The 20,197-nt window shown below is 48.9% G+C and overlaps 1 protein-coding gene and 1 long non-coding RNA gene across 7 annotated transcripts in view; one reads left to right on the top strand and one right to left on the bottom strand.

Annotated features, from left to right (window-relative positions):
• The window catches only part of UCKL1 (uridine-cytidine kinase 1 like 1), a 68,665-nt gene that overhangs the window by 34,290 nt on the left and 14,178 nt on the right, over nucleotides 1-20,197 (bottom strand). Inside the window, exon 1 of one of the 6 annotated variants that reach the window (XM_088674748.1) lies at nucleotides 11,076-11,403. The exons of 2 other annotated variants lie outside the window; for them this stretch is intronic. In XM_088674748.1, the coding sequence (XP_088530874.1) occupies nucleotides 11,076-11,353 (278 nt within the window). In that variant the 5' untranslated portion in view covers nucleotides 11,354-11,403. Of the gene's footprint in view, nucleotides 1-2,461; nucleotides 2,590-10,626; nucleotides 11,016-11,075; nucleotides 11,404-20,197 lie in introns of those variants that run through there. 3 more of the 6 variants (XM_035122409.3, XM_088674749.1, XM_088674750.1) reach the window with 3 other exon arrangements.
• Nucleotides 1,663-16,046, top strand: LOC132592465 (uncharacterized). The gene is made up of 4 exons (XR_009557965.2): nucleotides 1,663-1,801; nucleotides 4,852-5,123; nucleotides 8,343-8,529; nucleotides 15,450-16,046. It is a non-coding gene; the product is annotated as an uncharacterized LOC132592465 (long non-coding RNA).

Here is a 20,197-nt window from a genome sequence, read left to right as displayed (position 1 = left end):
CGGCTCGCATTGCGCGAATGTTATTTTTGCAGCATGCGACGCCGTGTACTGCGACGGGCAAGTCGCCAGCCGAGCTGCTCTTAGGTAGAAGACTGGTAACGGTGTTGGATTATGTCCACCCAGATAAAATGCCAAACCGTAATTCAAGAGCAACCCCCCAGGCTGAGACTGACACAACAAGGTATCTCGCCCCTGAAGATCTGGTCTGGGTGAGGAACTATTCACGAGGTCCGCGGTGGGTGGCCGGTGTGATCACCCGGGCTAGTGGACCTGTGTCCTATTATGTGACCTTGGAAAATGGGCAAGTTTGGAAGAGACATATAGATCAGCTGAGGCGCCGGGCGCTCAGCAGGGAGGAGTCAGATAATTCATCCCTGGCTAATGACGCACAGCTGCGAGACCAGAGTGAAAATGGTCCAGAGGTACAATCACCAGGGGCTTCAGCAAATGAACCAGGGTCTGCTAGTCCTCATGATGACGAGGTACAGGTCGGGGACCCTGAGATGTCTGGGACTCCATCTGTTCCTGATGAAACCACTATAGCAGCCCCTCCACCACAGGTAACACCCAATCCAGAAGCTGCAACACCTGTTGTCAGGAGATCAGGTAGAAGTTGTAGGACCCCACAGTACCTGAGGGATTACGTCTGCTGTGCTCACTAGGGGGGGAGGGGTGTTGTGTATTGAGTCAAAGGATTTTATATCTGTATTATTATTGTCTGTATTTGCATTAGGATAAAGTAACTGCCTTTTGGTTCCAGAGGGTACAGCTACTATTGGTTCATTTAAGCTGCTGTATTTGGATCCTCTGTCTTATTGGTTTCCTCCAAAAGGCAGCACTGTGATTGCTTGATATTGTTCCCTCCAAAATGTATCCCTTCCTAGCTAGTCCCCTGTCCCTATAAATGTAGCTTTCCTCTCCTCAGTCTTCAGTCTTGTTCACTTTAATAAAGAGCTGTTACTAGAGAACTGTCTCCAGCATGTTTTGTCAAGAGAGCTGAAATCACAAACCCCACGTCACAACACAGGGAACTCTGGGAATTGTAGCTCTGAGGAGGGGAATGGGGAATCTCCTGGCAACTCAGCATGCTGAACAAACTACAGCTCCCAGGATTTTTGGGTGGCTGTGGGGAAGCCATGACGGTTTAAAGCGGTATCACAGCGCTTTAAACATACGGTGCGGGTGCTGTCTTGGGGGCCAGATAATGCCCCCGTTCTTCTGCCGCAGAGGCTCTTGCAGCTTGTATTTCAAACCCTGCCCTCTGGCCGGCAGCCGAGGGGGCAGAGAGGGACACAAGCGGCATGTTTGGCACCAACGTGGCCATCGCAGCCGGATAGCGCGATGAAGCTCTGCAGGCTGCCGGCTCTCCGATTTTTATATGATACGAAGCACTCGGCAAAGGTCAGCGAAGCAGCCTCTCTCTCAGCCATCAATCCCTGCGCGGTTTTGGGAGCAGGGCAGATAAACTTCCTCAAAGAGCTCTTTCGCAGTTGGCAAGCACATGGCAGGCACGCACCCGCCCCTCTCCACCCCCAATGGCCCCAGGCCAGCGGGATAAGCCGCTTGGAGCAACAGCAGCTCATTGAGACGGGGACAGGGCAGGACAGGTTATTTATAGTTGATCTTTTCCCTCGGCCGGCCTCTCTCTGCTCCGCCTCCCATTTTCCACCCTGGGCTCACATCCTCTTGCCAATGCACTGATGGGGACAGCAGCTCGGCAAAAGCCAGGGCCCTGGGGCAGGACTTTAGAGAGTACCATGCAAATGAAAACAGAGAGGGGGCCCCTCCCCTTTGCATACAGGTAAGGAGATCCAAAGCCCTCTACCCAGTAAGTGTGGGTAAAGTTTCTCCCCTTTCCAGGATTATCTGGGAGTCAAAAATGAGGTCTCCAAGTCCAAGGTCAGGCTGAATAGAATTGAAGAAAAGAGGTGGTTGGGATTGCGTTCCTGAACTTGGGGTTGTATCCTTTTTAAAATTTTAACTGGCCCCACACCTGTGCATTTAACAGCAGCCTGTCAGGTGGAAATTGGACAGGTGAAGCTTTTATCTTCATGACAAGAGAAGCCTCACCTATTTGGTTTCCACATGCCAGGCTGCTGTTAAAAGGCAGAGGAGCAGAAGAAGAAAAAAAGAGAGAGAGGAGAAGTCTTCTCTCTAGAATGGCTTCAACCCTACTTATCCTTGTCTGCAGATTCAGGATTTAAAAAGAAGGAAGTTCTCCCAGCCACGGGGCAGAATCCTATCCCGGTCACGGGACTTTGACAGAAGTGGAACTTTCACGACACTGGCACGAGAAAATCACTCATGGTTTCCAGCGATGACGGGGGTGGGTGGGGCGTGTCGGCCACTTTTGCTGCCATTTTCTGGTTGTGAGTTTCACCCTCTCTCCCCTGAGCTGATCACATACACTCAGGACACAGAAATGGTAAGAAGACCCTTATGGATCACGCCAATGACCCACCTAGTCCAGCCTCCTGTTCTCACAGTGGTTGACCACAGAGAGAAACCCGCAAGCAGGATCCGAGCACAAGAGCAGCCTTCTCCCCCTCCTGCAGTTTCCAGAAAGTGTTCTTCAGAAGCATCGCTGCCCTCCAACTGTGGAGGCAGAGCAGAGCCATTGATAAGTGTTCTCCAAGAATTTGCAGTCACACAACACAGGCATGCATGGAAGCAGCATCTCTCTCCTCCTCGGACATAACTGGTGTATAGGACAGCTCTGCCTATTGCATTAAGGACAGGTCATGTGTTTGGGTTTCAAAGTTGCACAAGGAGTACCAAGGGAAACAAAAGCAGTCATGAACTTCCCCACCCCACCCCCACCCCACCCCCGCCTTCTTATCTGGTTGCTCAGGTTTTGCAAAGCTTGCCAACCGTCTTGCAAAGTGCTCCCCCTGCCTTTGATCCAGGAAACTAAACACCTGGAAAGCTCCTTTTAAGAGTTCCCTGGGCTCCACAACAAAGTTAACTATTATCCTTATGCATACAGTACTCGGCATTTGGCCATTGAGAAGCGAGCTGAAATATTCCAGAGAAGATGCCCCTTGGAAAGATTTTCATGCTCCCTTCAGGGAAGAGCATTTGCCTGGAGTGGGGGCCTCAAATAGAATCGTAGAGTTGGAGGGGGTCCCAAAGGTCCTCTAGTCCCACCCCCTGCAATGCCAGAGTCTCAACTAAAGCATCCATGACAGATGTCCATCCAACTTCTGCTTAAAAACCTCCAAGGAAGGCAAGTCCAGAACCTTCTGAGGGAGACCGTTCGACTGTCAAACAGCTCTTACTGTCAGAAAGAGAGCCAGTGTGGTGTAGTGGTTAAGAGCAGTAGACTCGTAATCTGGTGAACCAGGTTCGATTTCCCGCTCCTCCACATGCAGCTGCTGGGTGACCTTGGGCTAGTCACACTTCTCTGAAGTCTCTCAACCCCACTCACTTCACAGAGTGTTTGTTGTGGGGGAGGAAGGAAAAGCAGAATGTTGGCCGCTTTGAGACTCCTTAGGGTAGTGATAAAGCGGGGTATCAAATCCAAACTCCTCCTCCTCTTCTTCTTCTTCTTCTTCTTCTTCTTCTTCTTCTTCTTCTTCTTCTTCTTCTTCTTCTTCTTCTTCTTCTTCTTCTTCATCTGACCGGACACGGGTTAGAGCTCAATGTCGAGCCTACCAAGTGGCGGTATCGACGGCGAAGAAGACTTTCTTCACCGCCTCTATTGCATCTGCGGAGAACAGCAGCAGGAGACTCTTTCAGGTGGTTCGCAATTTAGCGGAACCACCTGCTCCATCCGGGCCCAGTACGGGCCACATGATCTCCTGCAATGATTTTGCAAAGTTTTTTGCAGATAAAGTCGCTCAGATTCGGGAAGAGGTAGACTCCTCCATGGGAGCAGGGCCGGGGCGGGAGAGTGCTAGAGTCCTGTCTAGTCAAGTTGTGTGGGATCAATTTCAATCTGTTACCTCCGAGGATGTGGACAAGCTGCTTGGACGAGTGAAACCAACCACCTGTCTCCTTGATCCTTGCCCATCCTGGCTTATAAAAGCTAGCCGGGAAGGGCTGGGCGATGGGCTTCGCGGGTTGGTGAATGCTTCTCTCTGTGAGGGAGCCTTCCCAGACCGGCTGAAAGAGGCGGGTATTAAACCGCTTCTTAAAAAACCATCTTTAGATGCGGCCAATATGGCCAACTATCGCCCAGTCTCAAATCTTCCATTCCTGGGCAAGGTGATTGAGCGAGTGGTTGCTAAACAACTCCAGGCACGCCTGGAAGAAGCGGACCATTTGGATCCCTTCCAGTCGGGATTTAGGCCTCATCATGGGACTGAAACTGCCTTGGTCCCACTGGTTGATGATCTCCGGCGGGCTAGGGACAAAGGTGAGAGCTGTTTCCTAGTCCTGCTGGATCTCTCAGCGGCTTTTGACACCATCGACCATAACATCCTTCTGGACCGTCTAGAGGGTTTGGGAGCTGGGGGAACTGTTATACAGTGGTTCCGCTCCTTCCTCCTGGGCCGTGTTCAGAGAGTGGAGGTGGGGGGTGAGTGTTCAGACCCCTGGGCTCTCACTTGTGGGGTGCCTCAGAATTCTGTCCTCTCCCCCATGCTTTTTAACATCTACATGCAGCTGCTGGGAGAGATCATCAGGGGGTTTGGGCTGGGTGTTCATCAGTATGCGGATGATACCCAGCTCTACCTCTCTTTCAAATCAGAACCAGTGAAGGCGGAAACTAGAGAAAAGAAAGAGGGAGGCCTTCCCCACTCTTCCTGTGGTCTCGGTTTTGGTTTGAAAACCCAAACATCTGGTTGGATGCCAAAGAACGTGGCTCTGCAGTTTGAGAGTGTTTTCTAAGCAAATTATCCTGCTTTTCAGACTCCCAGCCTTCCACAGATGAGCAGAAGGCTGAGGTTATGACACTGGTATTCTCACACCAAGGACGGGGATTGTACACCTGCTGAACGTAACGTGCGAACATCCCTTTCGAGTGCGCACTCATTTGCTGCAACATGCGAACACCCGTCACAGTCGCACGTCGCTTCAAGCTCTGCTCCAGCTGCTGCAGGAACGAGGATCTTGCTGTGCTTCAGAAATTGCAGGACTCCCAACTTCCATCAGCCCCAACCAGCAGGATAAATAAGACAGGGGTAAGAGGGGGTTGGAATCCAAAGGCTGGCCATCCCTTGTTCACGGTGTGTCGATACTGCTTGTGTGCACAGACAAAGGGATCATCCGCTCTGTTGTTTAATGTGGATAGTCATCTTCCTGTACCTCCTCCATTAATTCTCCGATGTCCGTATGACGTTCTTCTCCAGATCACTGCCTTCCCACACTTTTCCCTCCTTCGATCCAGATTTTCAGACACGCCTCCTTTTTGGAGCATCTATCCAGACATCGAATAAGTAGCCTGGCCTCCAATGAGAGCTACCCCAGGGATCATACCTGCCAAGTTGCTGTCGGAGAAATAAGGGACCGGGCAGAAGTAGCAGACCGGAAGTAGTGCCGCCGCCATTTTGGAACTGGGCGGAGCATGCTCAGAAGTGACTTTTGATGCTGCTTTGCCCAGTTCCAAAATGGCCGCCGCGCCAGAAGTCGCACTGCAGCCATTTTGGAACTGGGCAGAGCAGCATCAAAAGTTGCTTCTGAGCATGCTCCGCCCAGTTCCAAAATGGCCGTCGCGCCAGAATATACCAGGGAAAAACAAAAAAATCAGTTTTTTCAGCTAGGAACAGCTGGAAAAACGGGGATTTCCCGGGGAATACGGGAGACTTGGCAGCTATGCCAGGGATCCTCCCAACTTTGTCTTCTTGGACCCACTGGAGAGGACTGGGAAGTGACCAGGGTCCAAGAGCCAGAAAGCAGTGTTGTCGCTATGGTCCCTTGGTTTGTGGATACTACGGAGCAGTAAAAAATAAATAAATGCACCCATAACAGCTATGGGTGGCTACTAGCCATGAGGGATAATAATAATAATAATAATAATAATAATAATAATAATAATAATAATAATAATAATTTATTATTTATACCCCACCCATCTGGCTGGGTTTCCCTAGCCACTCTGGGCGGCTTCCAACAGAAAAATAAAATAAAACAATCTATTAAACATTAAAAGCCTCCCTGAACAGGGCTGCCTTCAGATGTCTTCTAAAAGTCTGGTAGCCGTTTTCCTCTTTGACATCTGATGGGAGGGCGTTCCACAGGGCGGGCGCCACCACCGAGAAGGCCCTCTGCCTGGTTCCCTGCAACTTGGCTTCTCGCAACGAGGGAACCGCCAGAAGGCCCTCGGTGCTTGACCTCAGTGTCCGGGCAGAACGATGGAAGTGGAGACGCTCCTTCAGGTATACTGGACCGAGGCCATTTAGGGCTTTAAAGGTCAGCACCAACAATTTGAATTGTGCTCAGAAACATACTGGGAGCCAACTGGGATAGGTTCTGCTGCCACAGTTGGAGGAAGCATTGCAGGGGCAGACTTTGAACTTCTTCGGTAATACGGTGCCCTGAGCAAGGCCAAATATTGGTGCCCCCAAACGGATCTTCTCAATTATGGGTCTTCTCAATTTTGCCTAATAATAATAATAATAATAAATAATAAATAATAATAATAATAATAATAATGATGATGTGTTCATACCCCACCCATCTGGCTGGGTTGCTCCAGCCACTGTGAGCGGCTTCCAACAAAAGGTCAAAGGTTAAAAAACTTCCCTACGCAGGGCTGCCTTCAGACCGTACCACCCTAAATCCGAAGCTGAGCCACGGTTCTGAACACTAGTTGATGGAAATCACAGGAGGGGAAAGTGATCTTGTGTTCAAATCCTGCTTGCGGGTTCCCCACAGGCATCTGGTTGGCCACGGTGAGAACAGGATGCTGGGCTAGACGGACCATTGGCCTGACCCAGCCGACTCTTATCATAATAATTAGCCCACAATTTGCAACCTATTGGTGTCCTCCATCAACAGCTGCCAAAAAACTGCCTCACTCTGCCTAATGGCCACGACCCCCACTCCTGGCACCCCTGTTTTTAAAGAGTGGTTTTTAAGGGTGGGCTCTCACTTGTGGGGTGCCTCAGGGCTCTGTCCTCTCCCCTATGCTTTTTAACATCTACATGCAGCCGCTGGGAGAGATCATCAGGGGGTTTGGGCTGGGTGTTCATCAGTATGCGGATGATACCCAGCTCTACCTCTCTTTCAAATCAGAACCAGTGAAGGTCCTGTGTGAGTGTCTGGAGGCGGTTGGAGGATGGATTGAATCCTGACAAGACAGAAGTACTGTTTGTGGGGGACAGAAGGCAGGCAGGTGTGGAGGACTCCCTGGTCCTGAATGCGGTAACTGCCCCTGAAGGACCAGGTGCGCAGCTTGAGAGTCATTTTGGACTCACAGCTGTCCATTGAGGCGCAGGTCAATTCTGTGTATAGGGCAGCTGTCTATCAGCTCCATCTGGTATGGTGGCTGAGACCCTACCTGCCCGTGGACTGTCTCGCCAGAGTGGTGCATGCTCTAGTTATCTCTCGCTTGGATTACTGCATTGCGCTCTATGTGGGGCTACATTTGAAGGTGACCCGGAAACTACAACTAGTCCAGAATGCGGCAGCTAGACTGGTGACTGGGAGCGGCTGCCGAGACCACATAACACCGGTCCTGAAAGACCTACATTGGCTCCCAGTACATTTCTGAGCACAATTCAAAGTGTTGGTATTGAGCTTTAAAGCCCTAAACGGCCTCGGTCCAGTGTACCTGAAGGAGCCTCTCCACCCCCATCGTTCTGTCCGGACACTGAGGTCCAGCGCCGAGGGTCTTCTGGCGGTTCCCTCGCTACGAGAAGCCAAGTTACAGGGAACCAGGCAGAGGGCCTTCTCGGTAGTGGCACCCACCCTGTGGAATGCCCTCCCACTAGAGGTCAAAGAGAACAACAATGACCCGACCTTTAGAAGGCATCTCAAGGCAGCCCTGTTTAGGGAAGCTTTTAATGTTTGATGGATTTCTGTATTTTAATGTTTTGTTGGAAGCCGCCCAGAGTGGCTGGGGGAACCCGGCCAGATGGGCGGGGTATAAATAATAAATTATTATTATTATTATTATTATTATTATTATTATTATTATTAAGCACAATGCTGGGGACCCCTCACCATTTGCCAGGGCAGCTGCAGTGCATTTCTGTGAGCACAACGCAGAGGCGCCTTGCAACTCGCACTGTGCTCCTAGCAACATCGATCTGCTGGAATATGAATCAGGCACTGGGGGCTGCGGAAGCAGACAGGGGCACATGTGCACCTCACCTTCAAAATAACCACCAACCGGCTCCCTCAGAGAGAGAGAGAGAATAACGCTGCAGCGGCAATTAACAAGTGCGTCTTGTTCCCAGAGTGACGCCAACATGAGCAAGCGACAACAACAACAGCGGGGAGGGAGGAAAAAGGCAGGAATCCATGACGCTCAGTCGTAGCTGTTATTCATGCGCAAGGAGTTCGCTTCTGCTGCATTTGAACATCGGAATCTCCAGAGGGATAGAGAGGGGACTTTGGGCACCTCGACAGCACCAATATTTACAGGTAATTTGTGCGAGATGCCTTTGTCCCTGTTGCTGCCTCTACTTCCCCTTGGTAGTGGGGTGGGAGAGCTGAGGGGCAGGGAATTCACAACTGGCAAGCAATACACCCCCCCCTTTGGTTTCAGATAATACATGACGCCCGCTTCTTGGGAGAAAAGCAATGACAAACCTAGACAACATCTTAAAAAGCAGAGACAGCACCTTGCCGACAAAGGTCCGTATAGTTCAAGCTATGGTTTTCCCAGTAGTGATGTATGGAAGTGAGAGCTGGACCATAAAGAAGGCTGATCGCCGAAGAATTGATGCTTTTGAATTATGGTGCTGGAGGAGACTCTTGAGAGTCCCATGGACTGCAAGAAGATCAAACCTATCCATTCTGAAGGAAATCAGCCCTGAGTGCTCACTGGAAGGACAGATCCTGAAGATGTGGCTCCAATACTTTGGCCACCTCATGAGAAGAGAAGACTCCCTGGAAAAGACCCTGATGTTGGGAAAGATGGAGGGCACAAGGAGAAGGGGATGACAGAGGACGAGATGGCTGGACAGTGTTCTTGAAGCTACAAACATGAGTTTGACCAAACTGCGGGAGGCAGTGGAAGACAGGAGTGCCTGGCGTGCTATGGTCCATGGGGTCATGAAGAGTCGGACACGACTAAACGACTAAACAACAACAACAAAGTACCTGGGCAGACGAGTCTAAAAAGCCCAGGACACAAATTTTCACAGCCCTCTAGCAACCATGGTGGCTCATTTATCAGAAGTCATGTATTTGGCATTAACTGTGGAAGAGTATATTCAATTCTGTCCAAACTAAGCTTCCTACGGCAAAATATACATCAGAACCGAGTATACGCTGAACAACCTGTTCTCCAAAATACTATTAACGCTGAAAAGGTCAAAATTCAGGAGACACCAGCAAGGTTGCCAAAAATTATTGTCTCTGCTGTCAAAGGAGAAATCAAGGGGATGAACTCTTGTATCAGATACAAGCACATCAGCAAGCCAAATACGCAGTGAAAAAAATAGCTATTCATCAGAGAGTTGGAAGGTATGGTGTTCACTAGGGAGAAGTGAAGTGATATCTTTAAATGTGCTATTATTTTTCCATCTTAAAAACAGGGATGGGAAGAAACAACAGAAACACAAGCAAACACACACACACAAATCCATAAATAGGCAAGTAGGATCTGCAACAAAATGTTGCAGCATGGAGTGTTTCTGTTCCTCCAGGATACTCCATTCCATTCCCCCACCTGCTCAGTTTTCCATTCCATCCCAACCACAATCTGTCAGCAATCAGTAAGCATGCCCAGTTCCTCATTTTGTTGTATTGCCCTCCCACCCCCACAAACTCCTTGCCAAGTTTTTTTTTAAAACAAAAACAAAAACTTTTTTTTCTATTGCAAACTTTGGGATCCCTCAAGTTTGCAGATACTTCTCTCATACGTGTGGGTGGGGCTATTCTGACTACACAAGCAATGGCACTCACAGCTTGAACATCAGAATTAGAGGGAGCGATCATTCTCCCCACCCTCCAAGATCTGATCCGGAATAACATCCAAACCCCTTACTGTTATCATCAGTACAGTGTAGAATAGTCTTTTGGCTCAAATGATGCAACAAAACCCACCTTCCATCTCCCCAAATAGCTCATAGGTCCAGTAAGGGGCAAGTTAAGAACTTTTCTACCTGCTTCCGACTGACCAAAGGATGCATGCTTTATTCAGAGCGTGTTCTCACGCGGAAACACATTTTGCTCCCTAGTTACCATAAAGTGGGTGGGGCAGTGAATCAATTCACAAAAGAACCAGCCCAAGTGAATGCAAGGCAGCAGCACCCCTCAAAAAAGCCCAGTTGCACCCACCCACTCACCCCGCATTGCACCCTCCCGATATCTGCGAAACAGCCAGTTCTCTAATGCGCTGCTCCTGAAATTTCCAAAAACAAGAGTTTTGTTTTGCAATCCAGAAAGCAGATCTCCCCTCTCCTCTCTTCACCACCCCCTCCTCTGTTTTCGAAGCCTTCTAAAAACTCGTCCATCCTGCCTACGAGAGTTAATTTACATCTGGAAAGGGGGGGGGACGACAAAAGCACTCACCTGCCTTCAGGTCCGAGGGCCCAGCAGCCAGAAATCCTCACCCCTGAATATACAGGAGATCTGTTCATCTCCCCCTAGCCGGAGAAGGGTCTGGGGTGACTGTGGAAGTGGCAAAAAGGATCCAGGTGTTTTTGACCCTGGGAGAGCTGGCTTGTGGCGTGTGTGTGTGTGTGTGTGTCTCATCGCAGCCTCAAAGAATTAAGAGTCCCTAGGAAGTTGATTACATGCATTCTGGCCATTACAGTGAAATGAAACGTGGGTCTCGCCACGGATCACAAGGGGAGGGAAGGGGGGGAAACCTACAAACTGGCAGTGTTCAAGGAGACCCGAAAAAGTCTGGTGTGGTGTCAACAGCGAGAGAAGGAGAGAAGAGAGAGCCCTGCCCGGGGAACGAGAGAGTAGCCAACATGCATAAGAGGATAGCTTAACCTAGAGATTATGTTCATTACCTGATATTAATAGCACTGACTTTGTAAAGAGAGGAGGAGTCGCACGGCACAGCCTCCGAAGCAGCCCCTCTGCTCCGGAGGCAACCAAAACACAGGCAGCCGCTCCTGACATTTGGGGCACGTCCGGGGCCTGGCGGAGAAGGGCAATGCACAAGAGAGGTGGGCCGACGCCTGGCATGGGAAGAGGGGGCGGAGGAAGGCTTTTCTTCCCTCCTCAGCACAAGAACGCCAGTGGAGCGGAATGTCAGAAGATACGGGGCGTACAAAAGAAAGTGCATGAACTGTGGAACTCACTGCCACAGGAGGCGGGGGTGGTCAACAAATTGGATCGCTTTAAAATGGGATTACCAGGGGTCGGCAAGGTTTACCTCGCCCGGGCCGGTTCACTCCAGTGGAGATCCCTCCATACGCACACGCATAAGTGCGCATGGCCGCGATTTCCGGCGTCTGCATCTGCGCAGAAACGATTCCCAGCATCTGCGCAGACATGATTTTCGGCATCTGAGCATGCGCAGACGTGATTTGCAGCACCCCGGAAGCGAGTCCCCATGCCATGCTGTGCCAGTTTAGCGGAGTGCATGGGGACTCGCTGAGTGGGTGGCTTGGTTTGAGGGCAGCTCGTGGGCCAGTTAAACAATCCCCGTGGGCCACTTGTAGCCCATGGGCCTGAGGTTGCCTACCCCTGCGTGGATTAGGCAATTAGGAGAGGGTTGTGCTCTGCTACCACAGTTGTTGGAAGATTGCTATCTTGCTTGTGGGTTTCCCACAGGCATCTGGTTAGTCACCGTCAGAACATGATGCTGGGCTAGATGGGCCAAGCTGGCCGGGGCTGATGGGAGTTGTAGTCCAAGGCACCTGAAGGCGCCACATTGGGGAATGCCACCTTAGTTCTACACTCCCAGGTCCCAGGCGCTAATGGGAGCAGAGGCACCTCAGCTTGTAATTATCTTGCTGCAATGCAAATCATTAGTGCAGGGGTGGCTAATCTGCCCTCCTCCAGATTTTGCAGGACTAGAACTGCCATCATCCATGCTTTTACAGTGGTACCTTGGAAGTCAAACGGAATCCATTCTGGAAGTTCGTTCGACTTCCAAAATGTTTGGAAACCAAGGTGCGGCTTCCGATTGGCTGCAGGAAGCCAATCAGAAGCCCCATTGGATGTTCAGGTTCCGAAGAATGTTCACAAACCAGAACAATCGCTTTCGTGTTTGCGGCGTTCGGGGCCCAAAACATTCGTCTTGCAAGTTGTTCGAGATCCAAGGTACGATTGTATATGCAGTTTAACATGCACATTTTCAGAAGCAATTTTTCCTACTACAATGCATTACACTATGTTAATTTCCATGATATTGTCTGTGTCTCACACACACTTCCTCCTAACAGATGTGCTTTTGCAATCATTACCTGGTTGGAATTTTGCATTGCAAAATTCGGGTCATTTCAAAGTTGGAAGGATAACTGTTTTGGAGAGTGCAAATCCGATAAGTCCACCTTCAAATGTGCCCTGAATCGAATTTCTCCTCCATCCTTAGCCTCAAGTTAAGCCACCCCAGCCATGGATGTTCCTCCTTGAGGTGGTTGCATAAGCCCCAACGTAGACCGTCCATCTGGGCCATCAAAACGTCTAAGAATAAACTCCCCTCCTTGCCACCCGGTACGGCTTCCTCACTATGCGCTCTCAGCAAATTGACTGGCTGCTTGCCCTCTCATATAAGTTACAGCCATCACATGCCCTGGGTGGTCTGTTGTGGGAAACGAAACCCATTAGATACAAAGGGTGGGGGGGGGGGACAAAAAAACTGGATAGATACAAAGGGTGGATCTGCCTGAAAGAGGATGGGAACGCATTGCGGTAAAGAGATAGGAAGGCAAAAGGGGCTTCCTGTTATTGCAAAGAGAAGCACTTGCTGCCAATCGGGTGCCGAGACGGAGCAGGCCCCTTTCGGGATACCAAGCAAACCGAGCTGCCAAAAATGGGGACTAAGGAAAAGCTGATCAGCTTGTCGCATGGCAAATCTGCTTGTCTCACTAGTACCATTAACTACTCGTGAGTCGCGCTGAAGAAAGAGCCCAAAATTTATTTACTGCAGTAAATAGGTTCAGCATGGTCACTTCCACAAAGGCCGAATGGGCGTGCGTTACCCTCCCCGGACCCTTTATAGGCTTTCTTCTTTGGCACTCCCTCATAGCCGAGTAAGATTGTCCTCCATAAACACAGTTTTAACAATGAGTCCGTAAGTGACTGTGGAGGCCAAATCTGGATCCACACGTCCTTCCACAGTGGGGACATTGGTTTCCGGGCGGGAGTTGATCACGGTGTGGATTTGCCAAGCGTGCCTTCCTCTTAGCACATTTCTCCCTTGCGTCCTGAGATCGAGTGTCTTCAAAGCCCTTTGGTAAAGGTGGAGCGCTCGCAGGCAAGTGTTTCCCAATTGTTGGTGTTTATACTACATTTTTTAAAGATTTGCCTTGAGAGAGTCTTTAAATCTCTTTTGTTGACCACCAGCATTACACTTTCCATTTTTAAGTTTGGAATAGAGTAGTTGCTTTGGAAGGCGATCATCAGGCATCCGCACAACATGACCAGTCCAGCGAAGTTGACGTTGAAGAATCATTGCTTCAACACCGGTGATCTTTGCTTCTTCTAGTACACTGGCATTAGTTTGCCTGTCTCTTCAAGTGATGGGTTCCCAGACAAAGAATTCAACGCTGCAAACATTAGCAGAGGGTAGTTGGCAGAAACTCACAGGATGCAACTTTCTGGATTTCCAGCCCGCAACTTGACGTGTGTCCAGCCCTTCTAGGGCCCCTCGCTTCTAAAGTTCTGAAGCCTACATAGATACAAGCCTACATACTAAAAGAAAGGATAATTGTAGTCGGAGATTTATGTTCACCTAGATAACAAGCCTACATAAGGGGAGTCGTCCTTGGTAAGCTGAAACGGCCAGACTCCCATAATTTTACTCTTCAGAAGTTCCCTCCCCAAATGTTTTATCTTTGGTATTTCTAGCAACCAAGCAGCAACCGGGCTATGTGTCTTTTATGAACAAAAGGAAACTATCATGAACCAAGGATTTTAACAGAACTCCAATATCTCATTCAGTTGGGGCTCTTTATAAGTTTCTCACACAAAACATATTTTGGGGGCCCTTAGGGTTCCCCCACAAGGTCATATGCCAAGAAGCAGCAACAAGTGTGCTGGCGGTGATGTTTCACAATATTGTCTCATCGTTTCCTGTTCTCTTCCTCTTCCTAAGCAATACATCAGCGACATCAGGCTTTGCCAACCTGGTGCCCTCCAGACATTTTGGAGGACAACTCCCATCGGCTGTGGATGATGGGTGTTGTAGTCCAAACATCTGGCTGGCGAGACTCGAACTAAGTGGCGTGTAATTACTGGTGCCAAAGCAGCGTTCCCTTTGGTTGTCAATCTCCTTTCCTGGTTTCGTCCACCTCCATCCATGGCCTGGAACTAGAGAAAGCCCACTTTGAAACCTGCTTTTTGGATTTTTGAACAAATGTGCAACTAACTGACCCCCCTCTATGGGACCCTGTAAGTTACCTCTTTGGCCCTTTTATCGGCTCATGTGGGACCAACATGGATAGCTGGCCCTGATGAATACTTGAGGTTCCCGACCCCTACGGTTGTAATTTCATGGGCAGTCATTTAATTTTATCCTGATTCTAATTTTTAAGCTGTATTTTAATCAATTGTTTGATTGTGTTTTAATGTATTTGACATTTGATGTTAGCTGCCCTGTGCCCGGTCTTAGCCAGGGAGGGCGGGGTATAAATAAAAATTTACTTACTTCTGCTACTGTTTTGAACTTTACTGCGTTGGTGGCCCATGCAAACTGCTATTCTGAATAATGCCTTTGAGGGGCAGGGCAGGGCAGGGGGCACTTGGGGTGAGTTTATGGAACCAAGGCAGCAGTGCCTTAAAAAGTTTGGGAACTGCTGTTCAACTGCTCAAATACTTGATGTCATTTGGTCAATCTACTGATTGACCAACCTCACATGCAGGGCCAGCTCTAGGGGTAGGCTGGGTGGCACAGGGCGCCAGAGCGATCTCCGCACCACGGCGCCAGGGTGCCCGGCCTGCTTGAGACGGCCCTGCTCACATGACCAGGCCAACTAATGTGGAGAAGTACACAATTGTGCAATTCACACCCGTGATGAGCTACAAAGATGATGAGCTATGCAAGAAACACCATCTATGCCGGGGAGGGGTGGGGATATTGACACATATTGACACATCTTTTTCTAAATCAACCCAGAACTCTAGGAAAGGGCTGTACACTGTGGCTATAAAGTGACTATGTTATTTAATGTAATTCAGATATTATTTTATTTTATTTTTTGCTGTCTTTGTAGCACCGAAGTGACTTCCCTAGGGTGCAAGCCTGGGCTGTGTCTGGAGGTCTTGGGCAGTCCAGACGACAAGATCCCTCCTCTCGGCCTCGTTGATGTGGTCCCAAGGAAAGGAAAGCAATATGTTTGGCACCAGCCTGGCTGCAGGAGCTGCCGGAAGGAGGCATTCAAGATGCCATCCAACCATCTTAGGGACTCCACTCCTGATTTGTGTAGGGTTTACTCCTTAGCCCTTTCTTCTCCCAAAGGTGCCCCACAAGGCACATCATCTATTGTTTTTAAACATTATTAGTACTGTAGCATATACCACTAACATAACTGGGTGGCGTGAACTAAGAAGGTCCCTGCCTCGGGAGGATTACAATATGAATGACAAGAAAAGGTGGCCACAGTGACTTCTGCTGGGACCCATCATGCAAAGATGAGATCAGAATTAAATCTCACCTTGCATTCCACAGTCCTTTATAGGAGGTGAGGAGACAGGGCCTTTTCACTGGTGGCACCTGGGTTGTGTACAATACACTCACGAGAGACACTTACTATGCTACCTCTTGAGTGCAAATAATAATAATAATATCAAACATTAAAAACTTCCCTAAACAGGACTGCCTTCAGATTTCTTCTAAAAGTCAGATAGTTGTTTATTTTCTTGACATCTGATGGGAGGACGTTCCACGGGGCGGGCGCCCCTACTGAGAAGGCCCTCTGCCTGTGGAAGACAATGTTATTCTCCTACGCTGCTAATTTTTATTGCTACCATTATTAATATTTATAAACAGGCAGCTCATAAAAATATTAAGTCTATGTAAAAGGAAATCGCTCCAACATCACAAAACTATTAAACACAGAACAAGCAACCAACACTACATAGAGTCATAGAATCCAACATGGGACTCGAACCCACAAGCCTTGTGCTCTGCCAACTGAGCTGAATCGTATCAATTCTTTAGTAACGCTTGGCAAAAGAAATACATTTTCAGCTGAAAAGGAAATATCAGGGCTGTGGGCATCTGGCTGACTTCCTTAGAAGCAGTGTTGCAAATTTCTGGTGTGGCTATACTAAATGCAAGGTCACACTCTCGATGTCCCTTTGCTGATCAAGGTTCTCTTGTCAGGGATGCCAAGGCCAGTTCCATACTGAAACCAGACTGAAATTGGTCAAGATATTCTGTCTCTTCCAAGCGTGTCTCTATCATTGTGCTACGACTACTTTCTTGATCAGGCCCGTCCTAGCCATAGAGGCTAGTGGCGCGGAGAACCACGGCGCCGGGCACTGGAGGGCGCTGGAAGGGCGCCAAGTGAGCACAGGGTTCCGGCGATCTGACCAAGACTGCGCTCCACGAGCTGAGAGGCTGCGCTGCGTCTCTCTCCTTCTCTGAGGACTCCGCGCTGCGCCTCCTTCTCGTTTCCCCAGCGCTGGGTTGCGCTCAGTCGAGCTTCGCCACCAGCGCGCGCACAGCGCCCAAGCACTTACGGACTCATGTTAAATCCGTGTTTATGGAAGACAATCTTACTTGGCTACGAGTGATCGCAGAAGAAGAAGAAGAAGAAGAAGAAGAAGAAGAAGAAGAAGAAGAAGAAGAAGAAGAAGAAGAAGAAGAAGAAGAAGAAGAAGAAGCTTTCACTGCTGCCATTTTGCAGGTTGAGAGTTCAATGTTCACATCCTTGGATTGTGACTTTTAGCACCCTTGGAAGTTTTTGCCAAACAACAAGATACAAAACAACAAACACCAAACCCACACTCAATTCCTCTGCCTCAGGATCCATTTGAAAAGCACTCAATACTCAACCACTTTGGGTCTTTTGCCCATAATGTTTGTAACGCACTTGCAAGAAATCAATATTGGCATCCCGTTTTCTGGAACTCCTAGCCTATTAATATTAACCTCCTTTCTACTGTTTTCAGTGCCAGATAAAAAGTGCTTTTGTTAGGAAAGTCTACGGAGACATGTGCATTTTCATGGTACACATTTGTCTGTAAAACTATTGGGGTTTTTCCCTATACTCAGTGCTTTTTTTCTGGGGGGACACAGGGGTATGCATACCCCTAAACATTTTGTGAATCTAAGTTTGGCCTCATTGAGGGGCAATATTTCAGTATGGGTAGGAAAATGAGAGTAACCCTAAACATTTTTTTAAATAGAAAAAAGCACAACCTATACTATGATACATTTTATTACGTCCACATGTTTTCAAAATGTGTTTTGATCTTAGCAGTATTTTCTTGTGAATATCTTACATCTTTCCCATAAACCGATGAGGGAATGTAATTACTTTGACAAAGTGATAAATCAAATTGATACCAAGACTAATTGCTCAGTTCCTTCTTTCCCAGTTAACAAAACCAGTGGACGAGTTGGAAGATTCCACCATGTTGCCAAAATAACAGAAGGCCTCTGTGCCTTGTGCAACCCTTGCCTATGAAGGGCAGAAATTTGCTTGCCCTCAATGGGTGCCCCATGGTGGGGAGAGAGAATAGGGGCAAAATTCCCAGCATTCATTTGAACGCCCCCCCCCCTAATGGTAGCCTCCTCTCCCCTTTTGCGTGTGGGGTCTCTCTGTGAAACAGCGCCACGACCTTCCTGGACATCGCCGTGAGGTCGGGTGAGTGAATTCCATCTCCCCCCCATTTGCTTAGTCCTCTTCATCGCCCCCCCCCCCGTCCTGCAGGCAGCTCCCCTGTTTATCCCAGGTTACCCCCGTCATTCTGGGAGGGGGTTTGGGACCACGTGGTGTCCGGTGGCCATCTCAGGGGGGTTTGGTTTGACCTGTACATTGCTCTAAAGAGGCTATTTTGATTGGGGCCGCGTGTGTCTGCTAGCGGCCGCCATTTTGAGTGGGAAGCTTTGTTGTGCATATCTGGCAGCCATTTTGAGTGTGGCCGCGTGCGTCTGCTGGCGGCCGCCATTTTGAGTGGGGATCTTTGTTGTGCATATCTGGCAGCCATTTTGAGTGTGGCCGCGTGCGTCTGCTGGCGGACGCCATTTTGAGTGGGACTCTTTGTTGTGCATATCCGGCAGCCATTTTGAGTGTGGCACCATTTTGTGTGTGGCCACGTGTGTCTCCTAGCGGCCGCCATTTTGAGTGTGGCTTCTTGCTGTGCATATTTGGCAGCCATTTTGGGTGTGGCTCTGAGTTGCCTACATCAGTAACTGTATCATAATCAGTGACCGGGTGTCAGTGCTATAGTGCGGAATCAGTTGATAGCGTCCCAATTTAATCACGTGGGAACAGCGAATTTATTAGCGGACTTTAATTAAATTGATCGGTGATCTAGTGTGTTTCTAGGCTGGTGATATTCCCCAAGTGCATTTATTAATTATTGGTAAACTTGCTTCTTTGGGCAGCTAGTAATAATTGATTGGATACAGGCGTATACATAGATAAATTTAGTTAATAAACGTATAAATAATAAATAAATTTAAAAATAGATAAATAAATAAATAAATAAAATAAAAATAAATAAAATACATAAAATAAAATAAATAAAATAATAGTAATAATAATAATACTAATAATAAATAAATAAATATATATATATACATAAAATAATAATAATAATAATAATAATAATAATAAAATAAATAAATAAATAAATAAAAAATAAAATAAAATAAAATAAGGTATAAATACATATCGTAATTATATAAGTGAGGGAGTTAATTCCATAGTATTTGTCAAAAGTCCTTGCGACCATGGCTTCCAAGGGCAAGCAGGGCCAGGCCAAAAACCTGGCAGCTAAGGTGAATCCTAAGGCTTTCGCCCAGGCGGTAAATGCATTGCAATCCATTTGTGGCCAGCTGGGCCCTCTCTGCAGCACGCTGGTCCCACTGGCCGAAAGCCTACAGGATGACTCCCCACCCAGTTCACAGGATTGTGTAGCAGATACCCAGTTTGATGACCGGGATGGGCCCTCCACCTCTGCTTCCTTTTTGTCTACCTCCACCTCTGGGGGGTTTAGCGATGGGGCTCAGGGACCGCGTACCCGGTCGCAGAAAGCACGCTCTAATACTCCCGGCCAGCAATCAGTGGCTTCGGGGTCTCAGGTGCCCGGCTCCCTCAGCGGAGCGGCCCAGTCTGTTGCAGGTCAGCAGGGAACCCAGCCAGCGGCGGCTGCGGCTCAGCAGGGGGCGCAGCTGCGCGATTCGACCACGGATGACGAGGCGGCGGGGCGCGCGGCGGGCGGGGTCGCGGAGTCGCGGGAGTCGCGGGATGGAGAAGACCGTCGCCAGGGAGGAAAGGCGAAGAAGAAGTCAGAGAAACGTAAGAAGAGCAGAAGGGATGATTCGGACGACGACACAGGTACGTCCTCGGATTCGGAATGCGACATCCCGATGGAGGATTATTGGGGTGTGGGGGAGGACCAGATGGGTTTCCCTCTCTGGGTGCATAAAAGGAGGGCCAGCGCCCATCGTAAGTCATTTAGAGGTACGCTGGAGTGGCGCGACGGTGCGTTAATTCCCGACGAGAAGTATGCCACAAATTCGGACACGGATATCCTTTTGGGTTCTCATTTGTCAGATAAAAAGAGGGAAAAAATTTTAAATGGGGACTATATCGATGTGTTCACCATTCTTCCCCTGACCCAGATGATGGGAAAGGGGGAGAAGCGCCGGGATTACAGGGGTCGGCGATATAGGACGCCTCGGGCTGACCGCACGTTTGAAAATTGGTTAGAGGGCATTCACATTTGGGCAGCCGTGATCTCCGCGGCATACCCAAAGCGAGCGGTGCACCTATTTGCTTACATG

This window comes from Zootoca vivipara, chromosome 7 (genome assembly GCF_965207765.1).
Source record: "Zootoca vivipara chromosome 7, rZooViv2.hap1.1, whole genome shotgun sequence".
In the NCBI taxonomy this organism is placed as follows: domain Eukaryota; kingdom Metazoa; phylum Chordata; class Lepidosauria; order Squamata; family Lacertidae; genus Zootoca; species Zootoca vivipara.
This window is presented reverse-complemented; position numbering and strand designations above follow the sequence as displayed.